The sequence below is a fragment of the Lygodium microphyllum genome, chromosome 30 (genome assembly GCF_053477565.2).
Source record: "Lygodium microphyllum isolate KBCC chromosome 30, Lygodium_microphyllum_v1.1.10, whole genome shotgun sequence".
In the NCBI taxonomy this organism is placed as follows: Eukaryota; Viridiplantae; Streptophyta; class Polypodiopsida; order Schizaeales; family Lygodiaceae; genus Lygodium; species Lygodium microphyllum.
The window spans coordinates 52,464,000-52,480,481 of NC_141164.1; the positions used below are offsets into that span (position 1 = coordinate 52,464,000).

A 16,482-nucleotide genomic window follows, 5' to 3' on the forward strand; every position below is an offset into this window, starting at 1 on the left:
TCTAAAAAATAGATACAACATACACAAACTAAAGCACGTATGTATGTGAACACTATGGTCCTTTAACACTAATCCTTACTTTTAGCCAATGATTGTCTCAAAGATCTTGCCTTTATATCTTAGTATTTCTACATTGGTATGGTAAGAAATAAAAGTCACTATCATGTGCTAAACGAAAGATTTTGATATGCAAAGATCCAAATGTCAAAATGTGAGCATGATAGAATCAATCTTCCTTGGTTGATTGGAAGCTTCAAAGTTAAGAATCACAAACCTTTAATTTCTCTTAGTAATTTATTGTGATATTTTAACATAAGGGGATGCTAAAGAGGATAGACAGCTCTACAATGTTTGGAGCTTTCCTAAACCAAAAGTGAGATAACTCCAAGATCACAAAATGAGTTTTCTTGCTTTAAAAGTAAAGTGGATGAGCATATTAAAGAAAAATAGAAAAGAGGATGCATGACTCGTGTGCTTGAGCCCATAGAGGAATAATCTAGCTTCTAGAGTATACATCCAATATACTTTCTTTGTCTTGACTCCCATGTAAGAAAGGCCACATGGAACCAATCTAGTTGTTACAAATACCCTCTATAATGTTTGAAATGCACCATAAAAGAAGGAGGACCTCTGGCAAAAGATTCGATGCATTATTGAGAAAACTTTATGTTAGTTAAGCATGCATATTTCTAAGCAAGAAACATCTCAAGTAGGGCGACATCATAAAGAAGTACTCATGACTTGGTTTGTGGAGATTGTTGCCTTGTATTGTAAAATATGACATACTTGGTCAACCAAAACTTTGGATATAATTTGGAGAGAGGGTGATCCAATAGTTCCTTAAGAGCTAAGCACAGAATCATTGGATGGATGATGCTCACCATCCCTCACTCCTCTTTTAACAAACTTGACGCTCTACGAGTGATGATGAGCAACTGCTCTAACTAGTAGGATTGTGATTGGTGACACACATGAGACAAAGAAAGATGAGAGATAGGAGGAAAAAAAAGAAAGGAGATGAAGTAAAATTGGAGAGAGAGAGAGAGAGAGAGAGAGAGAGAGAGAGAGAGAGAGAGAGAGAGAGAGAGAGAGAGAGAGAGAGAGAGAGAGAGAGAGAGAGAGAGAGATGACACAATTTACGAGACTACACATAAACATACATATTAGACACATATATATACACACACATATACACATGCATATACATATTATATAGGTATACAAATAAAGCATAGAAAAAACAAAAAGAGGTAAAATTGAAAGTGTGTATGTGTGTGTCACGCACGCATACACACGTGTGTGTGTGAAAGAATGCACAGAGAGAGAGAGAGAGAGAGAGAGAGAGAGAGAGAGAGAGAGAGAGAGAGAGAGAGAGAGAGAGAGAGAGAGAGAGAGAGAGAGAGAGAGAGAGAGAGAGAGAGAGAGAGAGAGAGAGAGAGAGAGAGAGAGAGAGAGTGTGTGTGTGTGTGCGTGTGTGTGCCCATACTTATGAGACTACACAAATATATAAAACGCATGCACACTTGCATACATCTAAACATATATATGAGAGAAAAAATAGAGAGAGAAATAGTAGAGGAGAGAGAATGAATACACACTTTAAAATACACTCTTACAAATATGCACACACCCACATATGTAGACACACATATCCACACACAAGTATATACATGTATATATGTATGCAATACATACACACATGTAATACACATATGTACACAATATGCACACTTATAAGATGAAGAAAGACGGGAGATAGGAGGAAGAACAATAAAATAAAAATGATGACATAGAGAGACATACACATTTAAGAGACCACATAAAATGACACATGTATTAAACACACACACACATTTATGCATGCATGCATCTACACACATACATACACACAGAGAAATTATAGAAAAAGCAAAAAGGGAAAAAATATAGGTATGCGCGTGCATGTATCATTCATCTATACACATGCATGCATGTGCATGTGAACACACACAAACATATGAATGTGTATGCTACCAAAGATTTTGAAGTTTAGATTATGTTCCTTATATCAACCTCCCATGAACTCTTGCCACATGAAAGATGCTTTTGTATCTCGACTCGAAGCATTGAAAGAACACTGAGTCCGGAGAATCTAGGTGCGAAGTGTCTGGTGCGTGATTACAATCCCCTTCATCAAGGGTTATCAATGGTTGAAATCCGTTCTGGAGTGGCTCATGTGGGGGTAACTTTTGGGGTGTTGCTTTATTCTCCAGAATTGATGCAACTTTGCCACGTGTGCGAACGCAAGTGCGCGAGGTCGAAATGTGAGGCTATATGAAGGAAAGGGTACTATGGGTAGGTGTGGGGTAATATGGGTAATGAATGCTATATGAAAAAGTATGGTGCAACACTTGCAATGACAATGTGAAATGCTGAAGAATGGGGGCAAAGAGAAAAAGGTAGGACTGATGAGGGGCCATATTCCTAGGACTCCTTCAGAGTTTTTTCAACGTGGGGATGATCGATATACGTGTAATAAGGTTAAAGGGAGAGGTAGGCCTTAGTGGGCACCCACCAAGATTTGGCCAAAAGCAAAGATTCTTGTAATTCCCCTGACTCCCTTGCTGAGAGAGACCGGGACAGCCGGTGGCGTGACCGGTGCTAGCCGGTCGCAATCCGTACATATGGCAGGGCTACGACTTTGTGCTGCAATTTCTCGTACTGTCATTCAAGGAACAGAGGAAACACACACACACACACACACACACACACACACACAGAGACCCCCGGCCCAACCCACACACAGAAAAAAGAGAGAGACGAGTCGTTGCTTTGAAATTTTTGGACATGATCATCAAAGAAACCCGACGCAGATTATTATGATCTTCTTCTTCTTCTTGTTCCAGGTAATAATTTCTCCCTTTCCTGTTTTTCCAGTCCTTGGTTAGCACAGTTCGCCATGATTCTTTTTCTCACTTCTCTGCAATTAGTACACCCTGTATTTTGGATTTTCCACTCAAAGGAAATTCTGTAACCATAGGTGTTTAGATATAATCAGAAATGATTGACCTATGTTATGTGGGTTTTGATTGCCCACTTAATTATGCCATGCTACCAGACAAAACGGTCTCTTAAATACTGAACAAGTTGATGATTCCATGCTTTTGTCCAGATAAACGGTCTCTTGTAACACTTACCAGTCCATGGTTCCTCGGTTCCAGGCTTCTTCTCATTCCTTCAGTTGGCCTAGACTTAGTTTTCCATGAAAGGGTAGAACATTGTTGCTTTTGTGCCAGAGCATTTAGCTGTTGCACAAGCATCCTTTCTGTGAAAACCCTTTCTCGCAGTGAAAATTCTTTGCGTTATGACTTTATTTGATACGGAAGCCAGACACAGTCTCCTCTTTTCCCTCCGACTTTCCCAGCATTGACGTAGATAGGCTTTTCCAAAGAGACGAATACAACATTGAGTGTACTCGTGCATCACTTTCATTAGCATAATCACTTGGTCTAGAAGGCTGCTTCCGTTGTATAAACTTAAGTGAGTTGCCATGATGACCAGTTGCCTGTACATAGGCACAAACTGGAAAAAAAATGGATGCCTCATGAGAAAGACCAAACGGGTTAGCTCCAATTAGCCCATGACCAAAGCATCCAATTAATGCCTAAATGGACATAGCTCTTGTGTCCCCCACTCATGAGTTATGAGGAGGTACAAGCAGAATATTACAACGGTCTTAGATCTTGGGTGTGCTTGGATGCCTAAGGAGTCCACGTGTGAAAGAGCCTTTGTTAACACATTTTCAATGCAGGACAGTAGGCAATCTTTGGGTCCTTGTCAAGAATGCAGTTGTAAGAGATCTCTATTTCCTTCGTCTGAGCATTGGATCTTGGTAATAATCAAGTTGCTTTGCTTGTTGCACTTCAACAGCCATTGTGAAAAGCCAACCTATGCAAACAATATCCTCAATAGCACCACCTCTTGGGCAGCCATACCAGCAACCCTACACTAAGCCTGTGCTGCTTCTTTTAATTCTATGAAACAGCACTCAACACAAGACAGAAGCAAAACGAGTGTGGAGTTGTGCAGGTATCAACATCACTTGGCCAAGCTGCATGGTCCAACCTGTCAAAGTGACTTGCTCTCCATACATGATCCTATAAGTTGCTATAAGTATGGTTGGCCTACAAGTTTCAGAGAAGCTGTAAAGCTGCGTACCAATGAAATGGGGGAGCTCTATGCATAAAAGCAATGAAGATAGCCATTGTCATAGAAACATTTGGTCGGGTATCAATGAGGAAAAATTAGTGACCTAGCTATAGCAGGTAGTAACCTTGAGCCTTTCGAAAAACTTCAATCATGATGCTTGAGTGAAGGAACAAAGTGGTAATGTGCCTTATGAAAAGCTGAAAAGAACTTGATTGAAAGAACAAAGTAGCAATGAGCCTTATGAAAAGCCAAAAAGAACTTGAGTGAAGGAACAAAGTGGGAATGAGCCTTATGAAAGGCTAAAAACTTAATTGCATTATGTTGTTGTGAAACGAAGATCTTTGGAGGTAGCTGAAATACCTAGTTTGATGCAACAAGTTCTCTATCAACATAGAGGATCGTGTAAGCCTCGAATATGACCCCGCTTGCAAGTAGAGATTGGGTTCACAATTAGAGCTTGAAAATCATGCTGAAGAAAGTAACTATTAATCCTCTAATACCAAGCTCAAGGTGCTTGCTTCAGCCCACAAAGCATAGTTCTTTTTTCCATATGTGTATGTTTAAAATACCAAACGTTTGTAAACGTATTGTATGGAAAACATATGAAAAAATTAACATATTTTGCCCTAGCAAAAAAGGAAAAAAAAGTGCTGGTTGTCTTTTCCTCCCCATAATTCCGTACTTTTTTGTTTGTTTTTGTTGTCACCTTGTCTCTAATGTTTGAACTTTCGATCTTTTCAATGTTCATGGTTTAAACTTAAGTTTTAACTTTAGATTATATCATTCTAGTATGTAAATTATATATCCTTATTTTTAAAAAGTATGGAAAATTTAAAGGTCACATATGGTTCACCTAGGGGCAGTGAACCATACTTATTCCATACTTCCATACTAGTATGTGTATGCCTTATGGTAACGTATGAAAAAAGCTATGCCACAAAGCTTTCAACAAGTAGAGACTTGTTGCTCCAAGCCTTGCACAATAAAACCTAGTGGCTATTACTATTAAGAAACACTAAATTAGGCCATAAATGATTTTAATTAATGAAAATTTCATGGCCATATTTATCTCCTTAAAACAGCCCTTAAAAGTCCAATAGAAATGATCAAAAGTAGTGGCCATATCTATCTTCTTAAAGCAGCCCCAAAAAGTGCCAATTTAAAGTATCTTCCAAAGTTCTAGTTTGAGTAGGATAAATCTTGCCTAGACCTTATAAAAGGTGGCGAAGTGGGAAATCAATCTTCATCCTCCTTATTAATCTAATGTCATCATCATTATCACCATTCTACCTGCTTGCGACCAGCCTCTACACACCAGGTGCCAGCCATTTGTGATTGTCCCAGTTGCTACCATGATTACTCTACCTACTAGTGACTAGCCTTGCCATTGCCATGTCATCATCTACATTATGATGACCGTTGTAGACATCAAAAGGAAGTTGCTGCCATACATGACTATTGCTACAAACCATTACACTACTTTTAACTACCAAAACATAGCCTTTGTTGCAGCCTGCTTGGTGGCTGCATCTAGTTGTCCATGCCACTATTCCAACCTTGCATATAGCAACTTGGCACCAATACACAACATTTGCTGCAACCAGCCGAAACATAGATTTTACTCATCATTGGGACCCAAACATAGCTTTTTTCTCATTTTCTAGTATCCTTACTTGGAATGGAGGTTGGTTGCTCAAGTTGAAGATCCATATAGTCCTATTGTTTTTGGCATCATCCGACTCTAACTTTAGCAGCACACAACCTTGTAAAGAAATTTTTGGGAGGGGGGAGAGAGAGAGAGAGAGAGAGAGAGAGAACGGTGTATGACAAACATTTTGAATAGTAGAATCCAAGATGAAGACAAATTAGAGTGATGAATGAATAAATGTATAAATCAAGCTATATGTTGAATATAATTCAATGGGCCTGGAACCTCCATATCTTAGAGGATTGGGAATGAGGTGAGCTAGGGGAGTCAAAGACACTGATGTTAGCCCTAATAGTGTATTTTACTTTGAAGAGATTGCAAAAGACAATTACAATAGTTTGAATGGGTATGATGATATGTCACTAGAATATTTTTAATCAAATCAAACTTTAATTTTGGTACCCCTAGGTCTGAGCATGGTGACCATTGCATTGGTAGTAGGATTTGACACCGAGCATACAGTGGATAAGTGTATAGGCTATGTGTTACAAGAGTAAGGCAAAAGTAATAGGGTGCAATGTGAAACTTTCATTAAATTGAAAGTTTGCACCTTAGAACTAAGTTACATTGAAAGTTTCACCTAATAAACAACTCACTTAGGGTACTTAAGCTATAAAGCAGGCCTTGAGCTTAAGTTTAGTCTAGTGAGAACCTTACTTATGACTAATGACCAAGTCATTAATTAGTCCTTAATAAAAATATGAGATCTTATTAAGGAGCAGTTGATTACTGATTTAGAAAGCTAATCTTGGGTATTTGGTGCTCCTTTGTTTAGAGACAACTGATCTTCTCCTTTGCTGTAAAAATTGCAAGTTTTAGCCATGGAATATGAGCTGACAATATGAATGGAGTGTGGATAGTAGCTAATCTTCTCCTCTTGGCATGGAGAATCCATTGGGTAGCCTTGTGTCATGGACACTAAGAAACTATCTTTTAGAAACTTCTAGAAGATTCAAGAAAGTTCTAGGAGCAGTTGATTACTGATTTAGAAAGCTAATCTTGGGTATTTGGTGCTCCTTTGTTTAGAGACAACTGATCTTCTCCTTTGCTGTAAAAATTGCAAGTTTTAGCCATGGAATATGAGCTGACAATATGAATGGAGTGTGGATAGTAGCTAATCTTCTCCTCTTGGCATGGAGAATCCATTGGGTAGCCTTGTGTCATGGACACTAAGAAACTATCTTTTAGAAACTTCTAGAAGATTCAAGAAAGTTCTAGAACATGTTAAGAAGGTTCTAGGTGAATCTTTAGAAGGTTCTAGAGGATTGGTTGGATCAATATTACACATGTCATCGTTTATGTCAACAATGTCCATGTCATCAATGATGTCATTATCTAGAAGCTTCTATACATAGGGGTCTTGTGCTACAAGCCCTTCAGTCTTGCCAACATTAGTTGTGAGGTCCCTGTAAGGTTCACATGTTGATCAACATTGATAACATGCCATCATGAGTCTTGAATTTGGATATTGCCATGCAAAATAGTCTTGAATTCCAAAAAGAATCTTGCTATGAAAACCTAAGGTTACTGAGTGACATATATGGGTTCAAACAAAGACCATCTGAGTGCTATAATGTGTGTCTCCACATCTAAAATTGCTCTCTCTATTCTTTTAGACGTACAAATATGATTCCAAGAAATTCAAGAAATACCAAAACGTGTAGAGTCCTTTTTCCAAAGTATTAGATTGTGTAATGTACTCGCCTTTATTATTCGATGAGTAACGTTTTAGTAGTCGCCTAGAGTTTACCTTTCAGCCGTCGCTATCCGTACTCTAACCAGAATGATCGGATTTTGTTCGGCTCTATAACCCTAGGTCTACCCCGCAGGGGAAGCATTCTGCCGTTACCCACGGAGGACCAATCTGAAGGTTCCTAATTGACCTAACAATCACCTATCAACAACTAGCTCACATCCAGAGATGTCTTTCGAGAGGCTTCTTGTCCGGAAGGAGCGACTGCCATTACCCTTGGTTCATGGAGTACAACGCTTTTTTCCAGTAGTAGACTAAGGATTTATGAAATCCCTCGCAGTGCTCTGGCATAGCCGCCGTATCTTTCCCCTAAGATAATTTACAGTTTGGATTCTGAGACCAAACCCTAGGTAAGTCAGCGAATCGGTCCTTCCTAGAGTTTCTTCCAAGCGTTTGTTTTTGGAAAAACCTCTTGGCTAACCGAGACCACTCTGCCATAGGACTCGATTCATCGGGAATCCATCCATCCACTTTCCTTTACGGAGGTTCTTAGTTATCTAATTATCTACCACATTACGTGAAACATATAAAAATAGCTTCATTAATTAAAAAGAATCCTTTTATGCACAGTTGTTCGTTTGCGTAATTTACTCACGGACATACAATCAGAATAAAACAAATTCATTGATTATGTTTCATAATGTGTATTCTCCCGCCCATACAGGAGAAAAATTACAATTTCACGTGTTGCCTCATCCGGTGCATTTGCACGTCACCAAGATCAAATCCACCTATAGCTAGCGTTTTTAGGTGTCCCAAGTAGAACTTGGGCCATACAGGGGACCAAGTAGTTCCTAGGTACATAAACGATTTACTAGCAAGAGCCCCCTGGCACCCTAACTACCTCCTACTTAATGCGATCCCTGTTGGGAGACCTCTCGCCATCGGAGTTAGTCCATGTTTCCGTGGCGGTAAAAACATCCCCTTTTGGTATGGGGATCAGTACCTATCCTTGGGGGAGGTATAGGGCTCCTCAATTTATATGTGTTTCAATACTTAATTTAATCAGGATCTAATCTAGAAAATCACAAACAAGATTGATGTTTTCAAGTAGTTATGACTTCAATCAATCATGTAACTTTCAAGTGATGATTAGTCTAGGAGCAATCGATATTTGAATTTCACATAATGAACTCTTCCCCTTGGAATTTAACGAAGGGTATCTAGATTTTGGGGTCTCTAACTTCCCAGTTTAAGGTTTATTATTGTAACCAAGTTTCTTTGCCTTAAGTCAGTTTTTTTAACTTAGAGATATTTCCGGTCTTAAAATCTTCTATCAAAGCTTCTAGATTAAACTATATACTTGACTAATTTCTTTGGGGTTTGTTCTTAATAAATCCATCTTGAAAAATTCCTCATGATTTCTCTTGAGTTCTAGAATTTCGTAGTTTTTCTAACAGTTTCTAGCCTATAAGATGTTCTAATAATTTACCAAGTGAATGCTCTAAGATCGCAATATTTCTTAAGAGACTTATCTTATTTCTATTGAATTCGGGTAGAAATTTTTAGGAAAAAAACATGTGGTATCGAATTTGGTAAAGCGTTGTTATTTGTGCCCGTAACTCCGTTAATGACTCTCGTGCTCGTAACTCCAACTGTTGTTTCCACGTTAGTAGGGTTATTCGCGATTTCCGCTTTTGAATCCTTTTTCTTCGGAGCCATAATAGAAATATGATTCGTAGAAGAAGAACACAACAGTAATACCGGTTAGCAAGGATGTAAGACTCTCGATGATGATGATGATGGTTATTGCAGGATTCAATGATGTAGGCCTTGTGGATGGTTCTTCTTGCCTTGTGGAGAGCAATACTTCTCTATCTAGTAGATGGAATAGGGATGAGAGTAGAGGTACGACTTCTAACTAGATTGATAGAATAGAATAAAGTTCTTTAGTGTCTTCTCTTCTCGGATTAGAGTAGAAGAGGATGAGAGACCTTCTACGTATTTCCTTCCTTGGGTTGAATAGAATGATGTCTCTTTGTCTCAAATAATCCCTTCCAAAAATATGAAGTGAATAGAGAATCACGATTGTTGATAATTCTCTTTGGCAGTCCATGAAGTGTAAAGATTTCTTTGACAAATAACCTGGCAATATTTGAGGCCTTGTAGCTGGTTTTGATCAGAATAAGGTGGGTAACCTTAGTCAACATGTCCACAATTACCATGATCGAGTTGTATTCTCCTTGAACAGAGGGTAATCCAACTACAAAATCCATACTAATGAATTCCCATTTTGTCTGAGGAATGTCAAGTGGTTGTAGCTTTCTTGGCAGTTTGCATTGGCAACTCAAGCATCTGGTAACGTATTTAAGTATGTCACTTTTGAGCTTCTCCCAATGATAGCTTTTCCTAATTGCATTGAGAGTTTTGGCATAGCCAAGATGTCTTGAAAATGGGAAATCATGAGCTTTCCATAGTATCTTCTTCTCAAGTTCTTGGCAGCTTAACTTGTTCGGCTTTTATTCGTTGGCAACTCAATCATTCGGTTACGTATTTAAGTACGTCACTTTTTAGCTTCTCCCAATGATAGCTTTTCCTAATTGCATTGAGAGTTTTGGCATAGCCAAGATGTCTTGAAAATGGAGAATCATGAGCTTCCCATAGTATCTTCTTCTTAAGTTCTTGACTTGAAGGAATACATAATCTTGTCCTGAAGTAGACAAGTCCTTCGTCAACAGAGAAGTTAAGATACTTTGTCTTAGGCTTAGAATTTCGTTCTTTATTCTGAATTGCCTTCAACATTTGTTGATATTTGGGATCATTATTCATTCGCCTTCTCCTTGGCTAGCTCGATGATGGGATTGCTAGGCATTAATATCATTGTAGTTAGTGTTTGAGCTCTAGGAGGTTCTTGTGAGATAAGTGTATTGAGAAATGATTTGCGGCTTAAAGCATCTGCAATTGCATTCTCTTGCTTGGTCTATATTTGATCTCAAAATTATACTCTTGCAAGACTTCGATCCACCGACGTTGCCTCATATTTAGATCTGGTTGAGTGAAGATCCATTTAAGACTTTTATGGTTGATTATCAGTGAGAAATTCTTCCCAAGCAGATAATGTCTCCATAACTTAAGAGCGTGGATAATTGCAAGCAATTCCATGTCATGAGTAGCATAATTTCTCTCGTGAGTCTTCAATTTTCTGGAGGAATATGCTACTGGATGTCCTTCCTACATGAATACGCATCCCAAAGCAAGAGAGCTCTCATTAGTCACCACTTCGAATTCTTTGCCAAGATCGGGTAGTTTGAGGATCGGGGTTGTGACTAAGCTTAGCTTGAGCTTGTCAAAGCTAGACTGTTCAACTTGGGTCCATTTAATGGCAACTTGCTTCTTGAGTAAGTTGGTGAGGGGTGTAGCAATCAAAGTATAATTCTTGATAAAGATCCGATACCATCCTGTTAAGCCCAAAAAGCTATGAACTTCACTTATATTGGTTGGAGGCGGCCAATCTTTTACATCCTTGACCTCGATCGGATCTACTGAAATTCCCTCTGTTGAAACTATAAACCCTAAATACTTGATTTGCTTCTTGAAGAACGCACACTTCTTCTTCTTAGCATACAGCTTGTGAGTTCGCATCGTCTCAAGAACTATCCGTAGTTGTGACTCGTGACTTCCTTCATCCTTGGAATATGTTAAGATATCGCCAATGAATACAAGGACGAAATCATAAGGTTTGAATATATCTTGCATTAATCTATTGAAGGTAGCAGGGGTGTTTGTTAATCCAAATGACATTATGATAATTAATACCCTGATCTGAGATCAATTTTGGAGAAAATCTTCGCTCCTTGTAGTCGATCAAGTAGTTCATCGGATACTTATTCTTGATCGTTACTTGATTTAGCCCTCAATAATCAATACAGAGACGGAGAGTCCCATCCTTCTTTTTCTGAAATAACATCGGAGCTCCCCAAGGTGAGTTACTAGGTCTAATGTATCCCTGATCTAAGAGCTATTTGAGTTATTCATTTAGTTCTATGGCTTCTGAAATGGACATTTGATATGGTCGCTTTGCAATTGGTGCAACTCTTGGTACTAGCTTGATTTCGTGGTCCACTTCTCTCTGTGGTGGAAGTTTAGTTAATTCTTTAGGAAATACGTCAACATATTCCCTAAGCTGCGACGGTTCATCTTCGGCTTTTTTATCCTGTTCAGTCTTATTTAATTTGATTAGGTATACAGATGAGCCTTTTCTTAAACCTTTAGCGATTCGAGAAGCTTTCGCTAATTGAATCTTTGGTTTCCTTGCTTCTCCTTGTGTAGTCACTTGTCCTACAAGATTCAAGAATGTGACTTGGCCCTTTCCACAATGAATATGAGAGGTGCAGCTTGTGTTTTTGCTGATGAAGCTTGCATTCTGCTGGTCTTGAGGGCTGTCAGCTGACATCATCATGATCTGCTCTTCCTGTTGTTCATGAGGCTGCCTTTCAGCCAGCAAACTATGCAATTTACTATTTGGATTCATCATTGACATCTTGCTGCTTGGAGGACAACGTTTCGCTCCCTCCATTGTTGCCTGTCATTCCTTCTATTGTCGGGAGTCTCCCTCAGCATTGTACTACCGGGAGGATTGCATTTTGCTCACTCCACAACCCTTTCATAGGTGCTACTGCCCTTCATTAATGGGGACAATGCAGTCATCTTGAGCCACTCTAGTGTCATTGACTCCTTGGCTCCCCTCAGCCTTGGTCCTAGAGAGTTGAGATAGAGGCCTAAGGCCATTGTATCATTATTGGACTATATTTATCTTTCATTCGTGCTTTGTGTTTCTTAGTTCATTTATTGCTAGTGTTTGTTGTACACTTTGTTATCTCCACTACAAGCACTGCTGTTTCTTTATACACGCACATGCACACATGCACATGTGCATGTGTGCACGTGTGCACACACACACACACACACACACACACACACACACACACACACAGAGCACTGACTAGGTCTCTTCAAAATTACTAGTGTTGAGGGTCAAGAACAGGTGAACTCAAGGCATTGAGGTGTTGCCCAAGCTGACCAGAAAGACCTTCCAGCTTCCCTAATCATTCTTGGAATCACAACACTGGAGGTATTGATGCAGTGTTATTCATATAATCTTGTTATTTACAGGTATTTGTGTGTCTTCAGTATTTTTCCATTGTAAGCAGCTGCTAATGGCTGCAATTCTACTGACTTATGTCTGCAGAAAATGTCAAGTTCGACTGAAGAGCTAGTAAAGACAAAGGGACAATTAGCTAACATGGAGAATGCATACTTGGAAGCTTTGAGAGAACTAGCTTCTATGAGGCAGCTTGTTGATGAACTGAATTTCAAGCTCAAAAAGGCAGTTGAAATCTCAATGAAAGACCGATTATGGGCAAGCAAGGTCGAGCATGCAAGCTTTATGGCAGCGGAAGATTGGCAAGCTGATATGGAAGCAATGAAACAACAGCATGATGCTGAAATATCTGCTTTGCAGAGTGTGAAAGATGCATATGAAGGCTTGAAAACTGAATTTGCAGCTGCTATAAATGCAAAGGAAGAAGCCCTAAAAACAGCTTCAGAAGTAGCTAAAAATGCAGTCAAGCAAGCAGAGTGTCTATCTGCTGATTGGCAAGCTGATATGGAAGCAATGAAACAACAGCATGATGCTGAAATATCTGCTTTGCAGAGTGTGAAAGATGCATATGAACGTTTGGAAACTGAATTTGCAGCTGCTATAAATGCAAAAGATGAAGCCCTAAGAACAGCTTCAGAAGCACAAAAAGCAGCTAAAAATGCAGTCAAGCAAGCAGAATGTTTATCTGCTGAGCTTGCAGAAACAAAGGCATCTTTTTGCCTAGCAAATAAAACAGTTGATGAACTTTCCAAAGAGCTCTCTGTTACAAAAGCTGCTCTTGCAGAGGTTACAGCTATTTGTCAACATGCTTTCCAAGAGGGAGCTATTATGGTGGCTATGAAAGAAGCTGAGTTAAAATATGAAACTGAGGAATCACGCCAGTTAAAGAGTGAAGTAGAGCGGCTAAAAACAGAACTTTCTGAATTCAAAATCAAGGCATTGGAGCTAGTCAAGACCAATAGCATGCTTGATAGCCTTAAACGACAGCTTGCTGATGCCAAGGAAGCAGAATATCAGCAGGCACAGGCTGCAAAGGATGCAAACTCCAAACTTGAGAATATGTCATGCGAGCTTCATGTCTCCGAAATGGCCAAGTCAAAGGCAGTCTCTTTATTGGCGTCAGTTTATGTGGAGCTTGAGAAAACACGACAAAATTGGAATATGGCATTAGTGGAAGTTGCAACTCTAACTGCAACCCTCTCCTCTATAGAAATGAAGTTAGAAGGCATTCAAGCACAGTTACTGGAGCTCTGGGTAAAGGGAACGAGTGCACAGGCTGAAGTTGCTGCTTCAGCAGCAAAATTTTATGAAGCTGCTGATGGTTTAGAAAGTAATCTTATGAAAGACCAATGTAGTGACTTTAAAATGGATTTTACAACTTTACTTGCAGAGGCAAAGACAGAAGCCCATTCCTTACAACAACACATCTCTAGAGCCAATACGGAAGCTCAAAAACAGTCAATGAAAGCTGAAGCAGCAAGAGAAGGAGTCGTATCTTTGAGGAAGACTTTGGAGTTAGCTCAACATGATGCCCAAAGGGCACAAACAGATCTTCAAGTGGCAATTGACAAACTTCAGCTAGCCAGGGACATGGCTGCACAGTATGCCCCTGAACCCATTACAGAATGGTCACACAGAAGCCAAGTCTCTACAGCAGAAAATGAACTAAATAGAGGTGTACATATTGATGCATCATTGGCGGAAGATCAAGTGCTTATATTAACTGGAGCCTTGGTAGCTGCTCGAGAAGCTGCTCAACAAATTGAACAAAATCTTGAAGTGACAAGAGGTGAACTGGCAAGTGCTAGGACAGAGGCTGCAGCTGCTAAGGCAGAAGCGCTTAGAGCAAAAAGTGAAATGAAGCATGCCAAGAAAGGACAGGAGAGAGCATGCAAAGCCCTTGCTGTGGCAAAACAAGACACATTGCATGCTAAGAAAGAACAGGAGATATCATCCAAGGCTCTTGCTGTGGCTAGGGAAGCCACATTGGCAGAACAAGACCAAGCCAGGTATACAAGAGAAGAAGCTGAAGTGGCAACTATCAAGATTGTGCAGCTTGACGAAGATATGAGAAAAATAGAACTGCAACTGGGAGATACTCCAACTCAAGGAAAATGTAAAGGGTCTGCAGAGTCATGGGAGATAGTGGGGGAATCTGGATCTGAGTCAGGCATTACCATCACACAGGATGAGTATGGCACCTGGAAACAAAAGATGCATGAAGCAGAAGAGGCGAGCGCATCCCTACAGGCTGAGCTTGATTCACTTAGATTCATGAATGAAAAGCTATCTAACAGCCTTCAGTTAGCAACGTTGGAGATTGCAGCTATCAAGGTTTCAGAACAGGATGCTCTCCAGCAATATGAGAGTGCACAACAGGAGAAACTTGCTCTAGAGGCTGAAGTACAAAGACTTGCTAGTAAAGGAGAGCAAGTCTTGAAAGCTTGGGACATAGGACCTAGCACTTGCAACTTGAGTCCTTTGATTTCATTAGATGCTAAAGCTCAACATGAATCTTCACGACAATTAAGCTATGGGACTATATCTTCTTCTCCACCTGAAGAAGAGGAAGATGAAAGTGCAGAATTTCCATTGTTTTCCACCAAGAAAAAGAAGAAGAGAGCTCTTCTTGTAAGAATAGGAACATATTTGTCTAAGAAAACAAGTTCGTGACATCTATTGCTATCGTCATTATGTATAGCTCAGATGTAAAGTCTGCTCACAAAAACCAGCAGTAAAAAGAATAGACTCAAATTCATACATAATATCTCTGCATATTGCAGAGCATTTACATTGCATTTCAAATCATGCAGCATTGATCCGATTCTTATCATCTTTATGAAATAGGGTAAATTTAGGCTGTGCATGATATGTGCCACCCATGACCCACACAACATTAATGCACTCGTAGATAATGACAGTCTGTGAAAGTTGTCAGGACTGCCCATCTAGCATGATTTTTCCAATGTTTCTCATGATTGTGGCTTGCTGACCTACTGGCCATTGACTCATTCATGTTCCTTATCTCCATGGCTTGCGAGCTGCACTTCTGGCGTATCCGTTTCCAGGTTGGGCTACACTCTCTCCCATTGTAACTGTAGCTTCTTCAGCTGCTCAGCTTCTTGTCAGGCCTGGAGAAGGGATGATTTCTCAGTGCTAAACTGTATATCAGCCTCCTTTTCTTGCTTATTTTACCTGAGCTTTTTGAGCATGTTTGAGTCTCCTACATATTGAATAACCAATGGAACTGCATATAGTTTCTTGCAAAGCCCCAGTGGCCTCATCAAAAGTATTCTTGACGGTTGCGCCCATAAACAAATTTGAAGGTGTCCTAAGCAATCTCGGTGATGGCAAGCTCCATTAGCACCATGTATGTTAAGCAATGAGAAAAACTAGGCCTTACTTAATTTCTCCATTATTTACCAATTTATTCAGTTCTCATAGATCCCCCATAAAGAAAATTTGTTTCTTTCATCTGAGCTTGGCAGGACTCTATAAAATGGGTCAGGGAGAATAGCCACAGTTTATTCCAATCAGCTGTCAGGGGGAACTGCTACACTTCATACCATTCAGCCATCATTGTGTATTCAGCACCAGCTCCAATAAGGAAAATTTGTTCTTTTATTTGAGTGTGGCAGGACAAAAGTCCCACAAAACCCGATGAAAGGGGTCAGGGGGAACAACAACACCTTGTCCCATTCAGCCGTCATTGTGCAATCGGCTGCCAGGGGA

At 39.7% G+C, this 16,482-nt stretch overlaps 1 protein-coding gene across 1 annotated transcript; it reads left to right on the forward strand.

Annotated features, from left to right (window-relative positions):
- Window positions 1-2,629: 2,629 nt before the first annotated feature.
- LOC148009846 (uncharacterized) lies at window positions 2,630-15,988 on the forward strand. Its single transcript, XM_087672458.1, has 3 exons — window positions 2,630-2,885; window positions 12,615-12,720; window positions 12,838-15,988. Exon 3 carries the CDS (start codon window positions 12,841-12,843, stop codon window positions 15,421-15,423), a length of 2,583 nt encoding a protein of 860 aa, XP_087528584.1. The 5' UTR covers window positions 2,630-2,885; window positions 12,615-12,720; window positions 12,838-12,840; the 3' UTR covers window positions 15,424-15,988.
- Window positions 15,989-16,482: the final 494 nt, after the last annotated feature.

Coding starts and splice junctions, on each gene's coding strand:
- LOC148009846 (XM_087672458.1), top strand. CDS start 12,841: ATGTCAAGTTCGACTGAAGAGCTAGTAAAGACAAAGGGACAATTAGCT.